The sequence below is a fragment of the Rhinolophus hipposideros genome, assembly GCF_964194185.1.
Source record: "Rhinolophus hipposideros genome assembly, chromosome: 16".
Lineage (NCBI taxonomy): Eukaryota > Metazoa > Chordata > Mammalia > Chiroptera > Rhinolophidae > Rhinolophus > Rhinolophus hipposideros.
Window position 1 is genome coordinate 48,939,120 of NC_138062.1, and position 12,252 is coordinate 48,951,371.

Consider the following 12,252-nt stretch of genomic DNA (forward strand, 5'->3'; position numbering starts at 1 on the left):
ATGGCCATCAGTGACCGTCCAATTGGCCTCATCTGCAGGGCCATGCCCCCTCCTCACCCAGACACTTCCAGGCCAGGCCCTGTTTTGCTTTCTCATGGCTGTCGGACCTACCTTACTTTATTGATTTACTTATTGTCTGTCTCCCCACGGAGGGCAGGAGCCTATAGCAGGGTCACTGTGGCAGCTGACCCTGTGACGCTGTGGCAGGGCTGACCCCCAGAACATGCTGGGCATAGCTGGAGAGCTGCTGAAGATGCTGAGGCTGGGCTGTCTAGACACGGGGCTTCTTAGCAGACAGCCACAGAAATCAGGTTAACGCCAGTCAGAGAGAACTCCTGTGGACCATGCCCTCCACATGGCCAAGGTATTGACAGGAGCTGTGCTAGCCTTGTGATCAAACCACCTGCTCTATTTTTGTTTCCTCTAGGGTGTGATGTGTTCTCTGAACTCCTTGAAAATGAGCCTCCTGAGTCAGATGGTTAACTTTACAAATATCACAAGCAAGAGAAATCAATGTCTGATTGTGCACTGCTCATTTTCACTTTTATCATATTCTGAAGTTGCGTGGTGGTGCCAGCTCGCCTTCTTGTCACAGTCATTGCTTTGCGTTTGAAGCCGCAGATGAGGCAGAAAGCGATTCCAGATGTCACTCACATTCATGTTCTTGTGTGTTTCAGACAATCTCAGAGGTGCCCTTTTATAAGATGCTGCATTTGCCAGAACAAGAACCATCTTTCTGATATATAAGATGTTACTATGCGGACACTCTGAACCCCCACATGTCCTGCTGACATGCGATGGATGCCTCTCTCCCTCACCTGATCATTCAATACACATTCGCTGAGCAAAGAACTGGAAATTATTCTAGATGGGGAGGTTATAACCAAGAACTAACTCTGCTCTCCTGAAGCTGCAGTGCATGCGTGCGTGTGTAAACTTCGGGATAGACGGATGAGAAGGGCTGGGTAGGCAGGACATGGGCTGTGCTGGGTAATGGTTGTGGTCACACCAGGCTCCCCGATGGGATGCCCATGAGTGGAGGCTCATGAAGTGAGTGTGTCACGGTGAGGTCTGGGGACGCCCCTCTCAGCGGAGGGACTGCCTGAGACAGGAGGGCCAGAGGCGAGAGGGGAGAGCCTGCGCAGAGGTGGGGATTTGCTACGTGTCTAAGGAAGGGTGGTACTTCTGCACAAGTGAATGAGAAAGTTAATTCTGAACCCCTGCTGCTATGGACTGCATGTATGTGTCCCCCCAAATTCATGTGTTGAAATCCTACCCCCGCCATGTGATGGTATTAGGTATGGGGCCTTTGGGAGGTGAGGAGGCCATGAGGGCGGAGCCTTCATGAATGGGATTAGTGCCCTTATAAGAGACCCCAGGGAGTGCCTTGCCCCTTCCACCAAGTGAGGACACCAGGAAGCCCTCACCAGGTGCCCAAGCTGCCCATGCCTTCATCTTGAACTTCCAGCCTCCCAAACTGTGAGACATAATTGTCTGTTGTTTATAAGCCCCCCCAGTCTACAGTATTCTGTTACGACAGCCCAAATGGACTAAAATGCTTGTCACAGATATTTTTAATTTAATCACAAACATTGCCTTTTTGGGGTAACAAATTACTTGCTCCCAAGAAACATCAAGCTGGGGCTCTATACCAGAAAACAGCTGCTCCAAGAAGGGACCCCGCACACAGAGGGCACTATACCTGTGTTTGCTTGATGCTGTGCTTGGGAGACAAGCTTCCTGTGCTGTTCAAGCTGCTGACGCTGCCATGGGAAGGCGTGGAGCGGAGGCTGTCCTTGGGTGGGGGGCTGGCGGGCAGGACGGGCACAGCGCCCGGGAACACTGTCTTCTTTCTCTTGGAGGGTGGGATGAGGGCTGGGGGCAGGATGGAGGGTACTGGCTCCTTCTCGAGGGCGCGGTACACCAAGTGCATTGCCTGTAATAACAAAAAGGAATCAGGTTCAGGTGGCCAGGCCAAGCCGAGGGTGGGCACAGGGCAGCTCTAGCAGGGGCTGTAGTGATGAGACAAAGAATGCTCTTTCAGGGGTTGCTTCCTAGCGGAACGAGTAAAAATAAACCTCTTCTGATGAGCTATGCTTCCAAAGCAGGATTTTCCAAGACATTTGTTTAACCACATGAGGCTGAATGAGTACAAAAGGAATTCAATCATGCCAGACTCCATACATGTCCCTTCACTACACAGGAGGGACACTGGCTCCAGGGCTGACAACTTCCAAAGCACTGGAATTTGGAAATCTAAAGACACTCGCGAGCTGTGTGGCTTTAAGATATTCCAGAGATATAGAAAACTACAGAAAAATGTGTGCTGTGCTGAGGACACTCCCCTGTTTGAGGCAGGTAAAGAAAAGAAACTTTGTCTAAAACAAGGATTTAAAAGTTTGTTTTAAACTGTGACAAAACAAACCATAATTACAATCCTCACCACTTCAAACTACCCTGGTTCCCCGAAAATAAGCCCTAGCCGGACCATCCGCTCTAATGCGTCTTTTGGAGCAAAAATTAATATCAGACTCGGTCTTATTTTACTATAATATAAAACCAGGTATAATATAATATAATATGATATAATAGATATAATATAATATAATATTATAATATAATACCAGGTCTTTTATTAACTTTTGCTTCAAAAGACGCATCAGAGCTCATGGTCCGGCTAGGTCTTATTTTCGGGGAAACACGGTATTCTTTAAGTTGCTATCTGCATAGACAACAGACCTTCAACACAGGCAGCTTATTAAAAATCTCTACAAAATGTTACACCCACTTAATGATGAAAAGAAACACAAAAACGACCTGATTCTATTACCCATTTATAAAAGAGCATAAATCTTGGCTGACGGGATGAGAAATGATAAAACACAAAAAGGGAAACAGGGCTCGTGAGGCTGCGAGGAGAGGCCCCTTCCAGGTTCATGCTGGAACGATCGCCCTGTTCCTGGGACCACCCTCAGAGCAGATCAATGATATGAACACCTTAAGTCAAGTGAAGTCAAAAGAAATATAACAAATAAATAACGAAGGGCCGGGAGATGGGGAGTTATAGTGTTTAATGGGGACAGAGCTTCAGCTTTGCAAGATGGAGAGAGCTCTGTGGATGGGTCGTGTGACGGCTGCACAACAATGTGATCGTACTTAATGCCACTGATCTGGACACGTAAAACAGTTAAGATGGTAAATTTTACATTACGTTTATTTTACCACAAAAAGAAATGGACAACCAGTAAAAACAACAGGATGATGGAGAAACATGGAAAACTCTCAAAGCGAAAAGGCAGAACAGAGTTGATGGGTGGGGAAAAACACAATCGAGTACTGTTAGGTGTCGGTTTATGGGGGGAATGGTAAGAGAAATTTATAATTCCCTTGGAAAATGGTTTAAAGTTAACCTAGAAGTTTAAAATCTCAAAGGCTTTACACACATAGGAAAGATAATAAGAAACCTCAATTTATGTATATGTTGTAAAAATCACATTTTAAAGATGTTCAAAATTCCAGAACAGAAGATGTATCAGGAATACAGTTGTTTCATCGTTTTTTTATTGCTTGGGTATTCCCAGATAATTCACAGTTGGGGTTTTTATTTTTGTTTTTGTTTGTTTTGGTTGAACTTAATTACTACTTATTAGTGTTGTCCTTAACTACAGCGGCTACTTCATTCTATTTTTTTTTGTTTTTGTTTGTTTGAGATTTCATGGAACAAGGTAAGAAGTAAATCCCAAGAATGGGAGAGTAAAATCCAACATGGGCATGAGATGGAGGGGCGGGAGGAAGAGAAGGGACAGACTGACAGTAGCCCAGGGTGAGGAGGCAGGCACGGGGGGAGATCAGCCCAACACCCTGGCCAGCTGAAAAGGTGGGTGGGTTGGGCAGCTCCATGGGAAGGTGGCCCATAGGACGAGAGAGCCCTGATCTACACACAGCTAGCTCCACTGCTGTCACTAAAAGAAGAGGGTGCGAGGACCTGGGCCTGGGCACAGGGAGCAGATGTTGGTGTGCTAGGTTACCTCGGGGGCACATCTACACACACACCTACTTCCCAGCTCTATCTGCTGGAAGGCTGGGGAGAAGGGGTACCAGATTCTGGTTTCCAACGCCATTCTCCACTATAAGGCCTGGGGCTCCCTGGAGAAAGGGCTGATACAGGGCTGGGCAGGGAACCTATGGAGCAGCTAGGAGCGTCTTACCGTGCCACAAAGAAGTAACTGGTCAGAGAATGATGGGATGTGACCAAATGACGAAGGAGCCAGTTGGAGGAGCTCCCACTGGGCAAAATAAGTCACACCAGTAAAGGATTATAGACAGTGGAGAAGAGGACGCATCCATGAGTACACTCTGATACAAACAAATTCCTGACGGTAGAAGGCCAGCTAGAGAATGTGCAAGGAATGACAGAATTACAAGATCACCATCAGCAACCACCAGAATCCCAACTGATGCAGGCGAGACTCCCAGGAGAACCAGCGGGTAAAAAACAGACAGACAACAGGGTGCCTAGTCTCTACGTGCCTCCTGCAAGAGACTGAGCACAAAGGGGAAGAGTAACAGCAGAGAGAAACCCCAGCCTCCACCCTGATGGCAATCAAGGCTACCACCGTGGTAATGACGTATAAGCTCTCAAGTGTCCTATGGATGCTGTGTGCCCCAGGAGAACTGTCACCTCCATGAGGTCCTGCCACCACAAAACTGTATAGCTCGGATCATCAGAGGAAACAGTAGACAGGCCCACACCAAGGGAAACTACAAAATGCACTCTTCAAATGGCCATGACACACACAGACAGAGTGGCCCCAGATTAGAGGATACAAAAGAGACAGGGCTATGGAACGTAACAAACCAGGCTGGAGGCTCTTAACTACAAAGGACGTTTTGGGGACAACTGGAAAAATCTGAATAATATCCTTAGATTAGATAATAGATGATATAATAGATATAGTAATATATACGATGTAAGCTATAACCTATAATAGATACCATAATAAAATAATGTCAATGTTAATTTCCTGATTTTTGAATTGGACAGTGGTTATGTAAGAGAATTAATTCCCTGGTTTCAGGAAACACACACTGAAGTATTTTGGGATTAAAAGGTATCACGGCTACAACTTACTCCAAAATGGTTCAAAGGAAAAGTTTTCCGGTGCATACACAGACATACTCTCATAGAGAGGGAAAGAGGGAGGGAGGAAGAGAGGGAGTTAAGCAATGTACGAAAATAGTAACACTGGGGAATCGAGTGAAAGTTATTCAGAAAAATTCTCTGTATTATTGCAATTTTTCTTTAAATTCAAATTATGTCTAAATAAACACTTTTTAAAAATTAAAAGGAGAAAAAAAATGAGTCCAGAATCCCCCTCCCTGCACCTTCCCTTCCTTAGCAGAGCGGGGAGAGAGACACAGCAGGGAGAGAGACACAGTGGGGACCTACCACAGCAAACTCATCTCTGTCCAGGTGTCCGTCCTTGTCAATGTCACTGAGGTCCCAGACCTGCAAGGGAAAGAGCAGCAAGCCTTACTGGGGGGAAGTACCAAGGCTTCCTGGAGCGGGGGAGACACCAAGACTTAAGGGGGGAGAATCAAAGCTTACTGGGGGAGGTACTGAGGCTTACTGAGAGAGGTACTGAGGCTTACTGATAGGAGGTACTGAGGCTTACTGATAGGAGGTACTGACGCTTACTGAGAGAGGTACTGAGGCTTACTGATAGGAGGTACTGAGGCTGAGAGAGGTACTGAGGCTTACTGATAGGAGGTACTGACGCTTACCGAGAGAGGTACTGAGGCTTACTGATAGGAGGTACTGAGGCTGAGAGAGGTACTGAGGCTTACTGATAGGAGGTACTGAGGCTTACTGATAGGAGGTACTGAGGCTTACTGAGAGAGGTACTGAGGCTTACTGATAGGAGGTACTGAGGCTTACTGATAGGAGGTACTGAGGCTTACTGATAGGAGGTACTGAGGCTTACTGATAGGAGGTACTGAGGCTTACTGATAGGAGGTACTGAGGCTTACTGATAGGAGGTAGTGAGGCTTACTGATAGGAGGTACTGAGGCTTACTGATAGGAGGTACTGAGGCTTACTGATAGGAGGTAGTGAGGCTTACTGATAGAAGGTACCAAGGCTTATGAGAGACGGGGGGAGAGAACCAAGGCTTACTGGGGGAGTTACCAAGGAATAATGGGGGGGGAATACTGAGGCTTACGAGGGGGGTATCATTCATGGCTTGCTGGGAGGAAGTACCAAGACTTACGGGTGGGTGGGAGGTACTGAGGCTTACTGGGGACGGTACCAAGGGGCAGGGAGTACCAAGGCTTACTGGGGGAGGTACCAAGGAATACTGGGGGGCAGGGAGTACTGAGGCTTCCTAGGGGGGAGGTACCATGCATGGCTTACTGGGGGGGAGTACCAAGAATTATGGGTGGGGGGGGAGGTCCCAAGCCTTACTGGGGGGTAAGAGCCCGTGTGCAGCAAGTGAGCCCACCTGTATTCAGATTCTGAGTGCATGCCAGGGGTAAAATGAGGCAATCAAAAATGCATTAAGAACCAGTCGTGGGTTCTCTGAAAAAAAAAATCCCCCAATGAAGTACTGTCAGTTCCAAGATCCTTTTTGACATATTATGGTCGTTTTCTCTAACAAATGTTCATGATTATGATCACAACCATCCTGATTTTTTCTTCATCGTCTTACAAAGAAATCTTAGAGAAGATGGTTTGGTTTTGGCACAGGTGTTGCTCTGGACACAAGACACCCGACACACTCACACCCATCAGCCCCCGCCTCCATTCTTCATGCACAGGGCCATGGGCATGTGATTGAGCAGGTCTGTGGTATCTCATTTCTCCTGTCATTGGATCGTGAAGCAAGTACCATGGAATGTGCTAGACCCACCTAGCACCAGAAGACCAGGCAGGCAGGTATGGGTTCCTAGAAAAAGCCTGTGTGCCAAGTGTTCTAAAGCACAATCAAGGCACCAGCTTTCTGACCCAAGTCAGCTCCCCAGACAAGCCAGCCAGCCTGACTTGGCCAATACTGGGCACGGCACCAGTGCCCAAGCTACGCGTCACCTAGGGGTCTACCCAAGATGCTTCACATGCTGGTTTCCCTCCCCACCATCATCAATCACCAGAGACTTCAGCCCAGGGACATTTCTCGTTCCATGTCCTTGACTCAGGTCTCTCGAACACTCCAGAGCCTCCAACTGGCCTCCCTGCCTCTAGTCTTGTCCCCAGGGTTACCAAAGGGACTGGTCTAGAATGAACTCTGAGCCCACCCTGTCCTGCTAGCAGCATCCAGTCCCTGCCCCTCCGCCTGGCACAGAGCCCCCAGTGCCCTTAGCAGGCCCTGCACCCTAGCCCAGCCTCCTGGGACTCCACCTTGACCTCTAGGGACACAAAACTGTCCCCAGCCCCCTCAAGGTATGGAAGGCCCTTTTAAAGGTGCTCGGTACCAGGCTGTGCTTTATGTCTCTTTTCCATTTAGGAAGCAAAGGCTCTGGTGAGTCACTTTCCCAAAGATACAGCATATGTGCGGGGGGGAGGGGGGGGTGCAGAGGGGGGTGTTGCTGGACAGGAACAGGCCTTCCTGCCTCCATTCTTCCCCATGCCCAGGGCTTCCCCACTGACATGGGACCAGACCATTCTTTGTGGGGTGTCCTGGGTGCTGGGGACCAGCCAGGACCTCACTCCCTTCTCTGTGTAACCCTAGGCGACTTAACAGTCACTCTGAGGACCCCCGTTTCCTCATCTGGAAAACGGGGGAGACACCATGCAGAACAGATGGTTGCAAATAAATACTCAATGACTTCATTCATGCAAAGCCGTAGAACAGGGCCTGGCACATACTAAGTCCTCGAAAAATAAATATGAGGATCTTAACCATCACTTATTTATTCGACCTCCTGGACTGTATCTAACTTCATCCCCATCTTCCCAGTGCTCAGCACAAGGCCTGTCCCACTGGCAGTGCCCGCAGGGGCCTGGGGCAGCAAGGGCCATGCTCGGTCCTCCAGCTCGATCCCACCCACACACACGTAACAACCATCCTGAGTCTGGAGCAAGGAACTCGGCACAGAGACAGCCATGTGGAACCAGGCTTTGCGTACAGAGCGAACACCAGGGCCCTACCACAAACCTCAGTAGAGGGAAAACAGTCTGGGATTAAAAACTGGGTCGAAAAAACTTGTATTTTTACTTGGAACAAAATTGAGACTTTTTGGTTTTTAAAGGAAACACATAAAATTTTTTCTGAACTTGCAGGATTGGAAATACCTTTACCTTAAGGCAGAAAAAAATTAAAAACTGAAAGAAAAAAAAACGCTATAGACATAAGCTACCATACTTCTCCCTGGAAACACAATGGAGAGGGGGAGATCCCAGGTCTGGGTTCAAGTCCCACCTCTGCCCATCCCTGGGCCCCAGGCAGTGAGTTCACTTCTGAGGCTGCCCCCCCACGTGTGCGATGGGCCATAACAGCACCTTCCCACAAGGTGGGGAGCATCCATGAGCCGGACCCGTGAGGCCCAGCCAGCCTGGCTGCAGCAATTGCTCCAACCACGTCGGCTCCCCTGATGGAGCGCGGCCGGGCGTAAAGCCTAGTGAGTGAGTCTGTGGAGAGCGGGTACAGGGCCGGCAGAATTCAGTGGCCTTGCAGGAGGGGAGGGAACCACTTACCCTGCCCAGGACATCAAGAGGCAGCTTTGAGTTCATGAGGACGGGCTTGACTTTGTCTCCAGAGAGCAAGCCATTGATGGGTAACAGGCTTTCAAAAATTCCATCGAATTTCGCCTTTTCTTCCACCTAGTTAGAAATAGTCTGAGTGAGTACAAACGTGGGTCTATGGGAGAGTTCCAAGTGAGCTGTGACTGGAAGCAGGCGAGGGCCCCCACACACACATCCCCACACCCCCCAGCCTCTCCTAAATGCACAGGATGGTTTTACAGCAGCTCAAGGGAACTGATGCCCGAAAGGAAACTGCTCTCCGGCCCTCAGATCTGGCAGCCAAGGTCAACAGGAAAGACAGGACCTGGCCATAGGGGCTGCCTGGGAGACAAAGGTCACTCTACCTATCTCCTAGGGCAAAAGTTCTTTAAGACAAAGAACTAAAACTGGGGATCACGCTACAGAACTAAAGAATCACATGTAAAAATAAACCAAAGACTGAGTAACTAATTATCCAAATCAGCTTCAAGCTAATAAGTCCTCTGTGTATAACAGTAAAAGAATAAATAATAAAAGTGCCTCATGGACAGAGTGAAAGTCTGGGCAGGACTTACAGAGCAGCGGCTGTGAGACATGACACGTGGGCAGCGTGCAAAGGGGGCTGTTGGTGAGGAGGGTCTGGGCAGGGGGCCTGCAATCTGCCACCTACGGACATAGAGCCCGAGGCGAGGGAGACTCGGCTGGCAGACACCTCACCACCCACGCTAACCACACGCTGGAGCCACTGGGTGCCCTAGTTAAACACCCTCAATAAGCATCCATCCACGGAAGACCAGAGAAGCAAAATGTGCTCTATCCATACAAGGGAGTTATCACTCAGCCTTAAGGAGGAAGGAGATTCTGACATATGCTACAGCATGGACGAGCCCGGAGGACATCATGCTGAGGGAAATAAGCCAGAAACCATGGACAAATACTGTCTGACTCCACTAATAATGAGGTCCCTAGAGAGATCCAACTCACAGAGACAGAAGTAGATTGTGGGCGCCAGGGGCTAGGGGAGGGGGATGGGAGTTAGTGTTTAACGGGGACAGAGTTTCAGTCTGGAGGTGGATGGTGTGATGGCTGCACAACAACGTGAATGTACTTCATGCCAATGAACTGGACACTTAAAAATGGTTAAGTTGGTGAGCTTTATGTGATGTGTTTTACCACAATTCAAAAAACAAACAAACAAACAGAAACAAGAAGCCCAGTCACTACCCACAGGAGTCGCTGTGAGCGCTAAGAACCCCAACACCCCACGGCTGCTTGGAGCGTCTGGGCTTCTCCCGCTCATCTGTCAGGCTCACTGACAGGGTGCTCTGAGGAGTCCAGGAACTTTCACAACAGAGAAAAAGACGTGGCACTTCAGGTGTGTCACTGGTTCTCTGGATGGCATCTCCCCTGAAAACAGCCGACGCATCCCAGCGCCATGCCTGCCCTGACTCCCCTCGGCGAGGGAGGCCTCCACGAGGCCCCCGCCAAAAAGGGGCAGGAATGGTTCAAGGAATAAGATCTCTTTGGTGCCATTTTCCACAACAAAGCAGCCCTTTTTCAAAGTAGGCACTGTGCAACTAGACGATGGAGAAAGAAAAGAAGCCCTTTGCTACTGTGATCACAACTGGCAAACTGCTCCATTGCTCACGGAGACGACTTCACCACTCCTTTGTCACATGAGTGGCCTCCTGCTCTGTCGCCACACAGACGCCCCCATCATAACCCTTCCAGGGAGGGAACAGACCAACTGCGCAAAAACAGGCCAGAAGCACTTGGCGGGGAGCGTGGTCTTTATTTTGTGGCAAGACTATTATTAAGGGTGGCATTTAAGCCAAATAAAAGTGAGGAATGCGACAATCACCTTAGAGTGGGTGGGAGGGAAGAGCGCTCCCTATCTGGGGGTTCCCTTAGGAGAAATGCTACACTTACTAGAAGACACCACTCATTTTGTTTTACTTTCTTGAAGCAAAAACACAGCCTTCTAGTCCTAACATCTCTTTCTTAAGAAGTTTATGCGCTGACAGAAGTTTTTCAAAAGGCAGCAAGAGCATCAGAAAGGAAAGACTATGAACGAGCCAAAAGTGAGAGAAGGAGCAAAAGCGTGCTGGAGCTCTTGTAAGTTCTCACAATTATCTCCTCTATTCTGATTAACCAACCCAAGCAGCACAAACCACAGAACATGACCTAAAAATGCAAGATTTCGACTGTAAAATTTCCAGAATGCCTGAAATGTGGCTGACTGCCTTCGTAGGCAACACCCACTTATAGTATAAGGCCATAGCTATTTCAAAGACTTTCATTTGAAAAAGTATTTCATCCCAATGCTGTGGCACACTCACTCGGAGACAGCAGGTGATATAACCGGCCTATGAAATCTTTGGAATAGCATCGTAATGGCCAAAAACAACTGCACGTGAAGGACAGCCGAGGGTGCCACCCCTGTCACTTACCCTCACCGCCCAATGGGCCTCTGCAGAAGGCGGCGTGACCATCAAAGGGCTGCTGGTGTCGTGCTGGGAAAAAGAGAGAAACATTCTGCCGTGGCTCGCACAGAATTAAATTACAGAAGGACGTGTTTCTAGAAAGGATACACATTTCAAAGTGTTTTCAAAACTGGGGAAGACCTCAAAAAGTTACACACAGAATGAACATAAGACCCAGCAACTCTTCTCGTAGGTATGCACCCCAAAGAAGTGAAAAGAGGTGTGCAAACAAATCCTTATACATGAATTATTATGTCCCTGGCAGATGAACAGATTAAACAAAATGGGGTGGGCTACACAATGCAATCTTCTTCAGCCATGAAAAGGAATGAAGCACTGACACACGCTACAGCTGCGTAATCCCTTACATTGTGCTGAGTGAAAGAAGCCCGATGTATGGTTCCATGAAATGTGCAGAACGGGCAAATCCAGAGACAGAAAGCAGAGCAGTGGCTGCGAGGGGCTGGAGGTGAGGGAAACGGGGAGTGATTACTTAATGGTACAGGGTTTCCTTCTGGGGTGATGAAAATGTTCTAGAACTAGATCGAGGTAATGTTTGCACAATATTGTGAATGCACGAAATGTCACAGAATTCTTCATTTTAAAATTGTTAATTTTAGGTTATATGAATTTCATCTCAATAAAAAAAGGGAAAGAGAAAACATGGAGAGAGAAAGAGAGTGTGAGCTAAACAGATGGGTGGGATTAGAAGGTGAACTTGAAGGATTTTGACACTTACAAATTTAGGTGGCGGCATGTTCAAATTCAGATTGCTCAAGGTAACTTCGTGGCCACTCTGTGCACAGGCCACTAGTCTCAGTGCAACATAGAAACCCTGCAAATCCAAAACAGGGGGAAGTGTAAATCCCACCCGCCGTCTGCAGCAGAGAGGTTGTGGCAACAAGCTTCAAGGAAAGAGGGATTTCAGCTCACTTCACCAAGGAAGACTGTGCGAAAGTCACAGCTGAAGTGGAACTGGTCTCAGCCCGGGAATACTGTTTAAATGAATACTGTGTTTCCCCAAAAATAAGCCCTAGCCGGACCATCAGCTCT

At 48.3% G+C, this 12,252-nt stretch overlaps 1 protein-coding gene across 12 annotated transcripts in view; it reads right to left on the reverse strand.

Moving 5' to 3' along the window:
- Positions 1–12,252, reverse strand: part of EPS15L1 (epidermal growth factor receptor pathway substrate 15 like 1) — an 87,468-nt gene that overhangs the window by 53,054 nt on the left and 22,162 nt on the right. For all 12 annotated transcript variants that reach the window (XR_013995182.1, XM_081077303.1, XM_081077298.1 and 9 more), the window contains 5 exons: positions 11,939–12,034; positions 11,167–11,229; positions 8,690–8,815; positions 5,450–5,509; positions 1,703–1,936 (listed from right to left, as the gene is read on the reverse strand). Coding sequence is in view for 11 of the 12 variants with exons in the window: in XM_081077303.1 (XP_080933429.1) it covers positions 1,703–1,936; positions 5,450–5,509; positions 8,690–8,815; positions 11,167–11,229; positions 11,939–12,034 (579 nt within the window). In the remaining variant the exon portion in view is untranslated. The remainder of the gene's footprint in view (positions 1–1,702; positions 1,937–5,449; positions 5,510–8,689; positions 8,816–11,166; positions 11,230–11,938; positions 12,035–12,252) is intronic.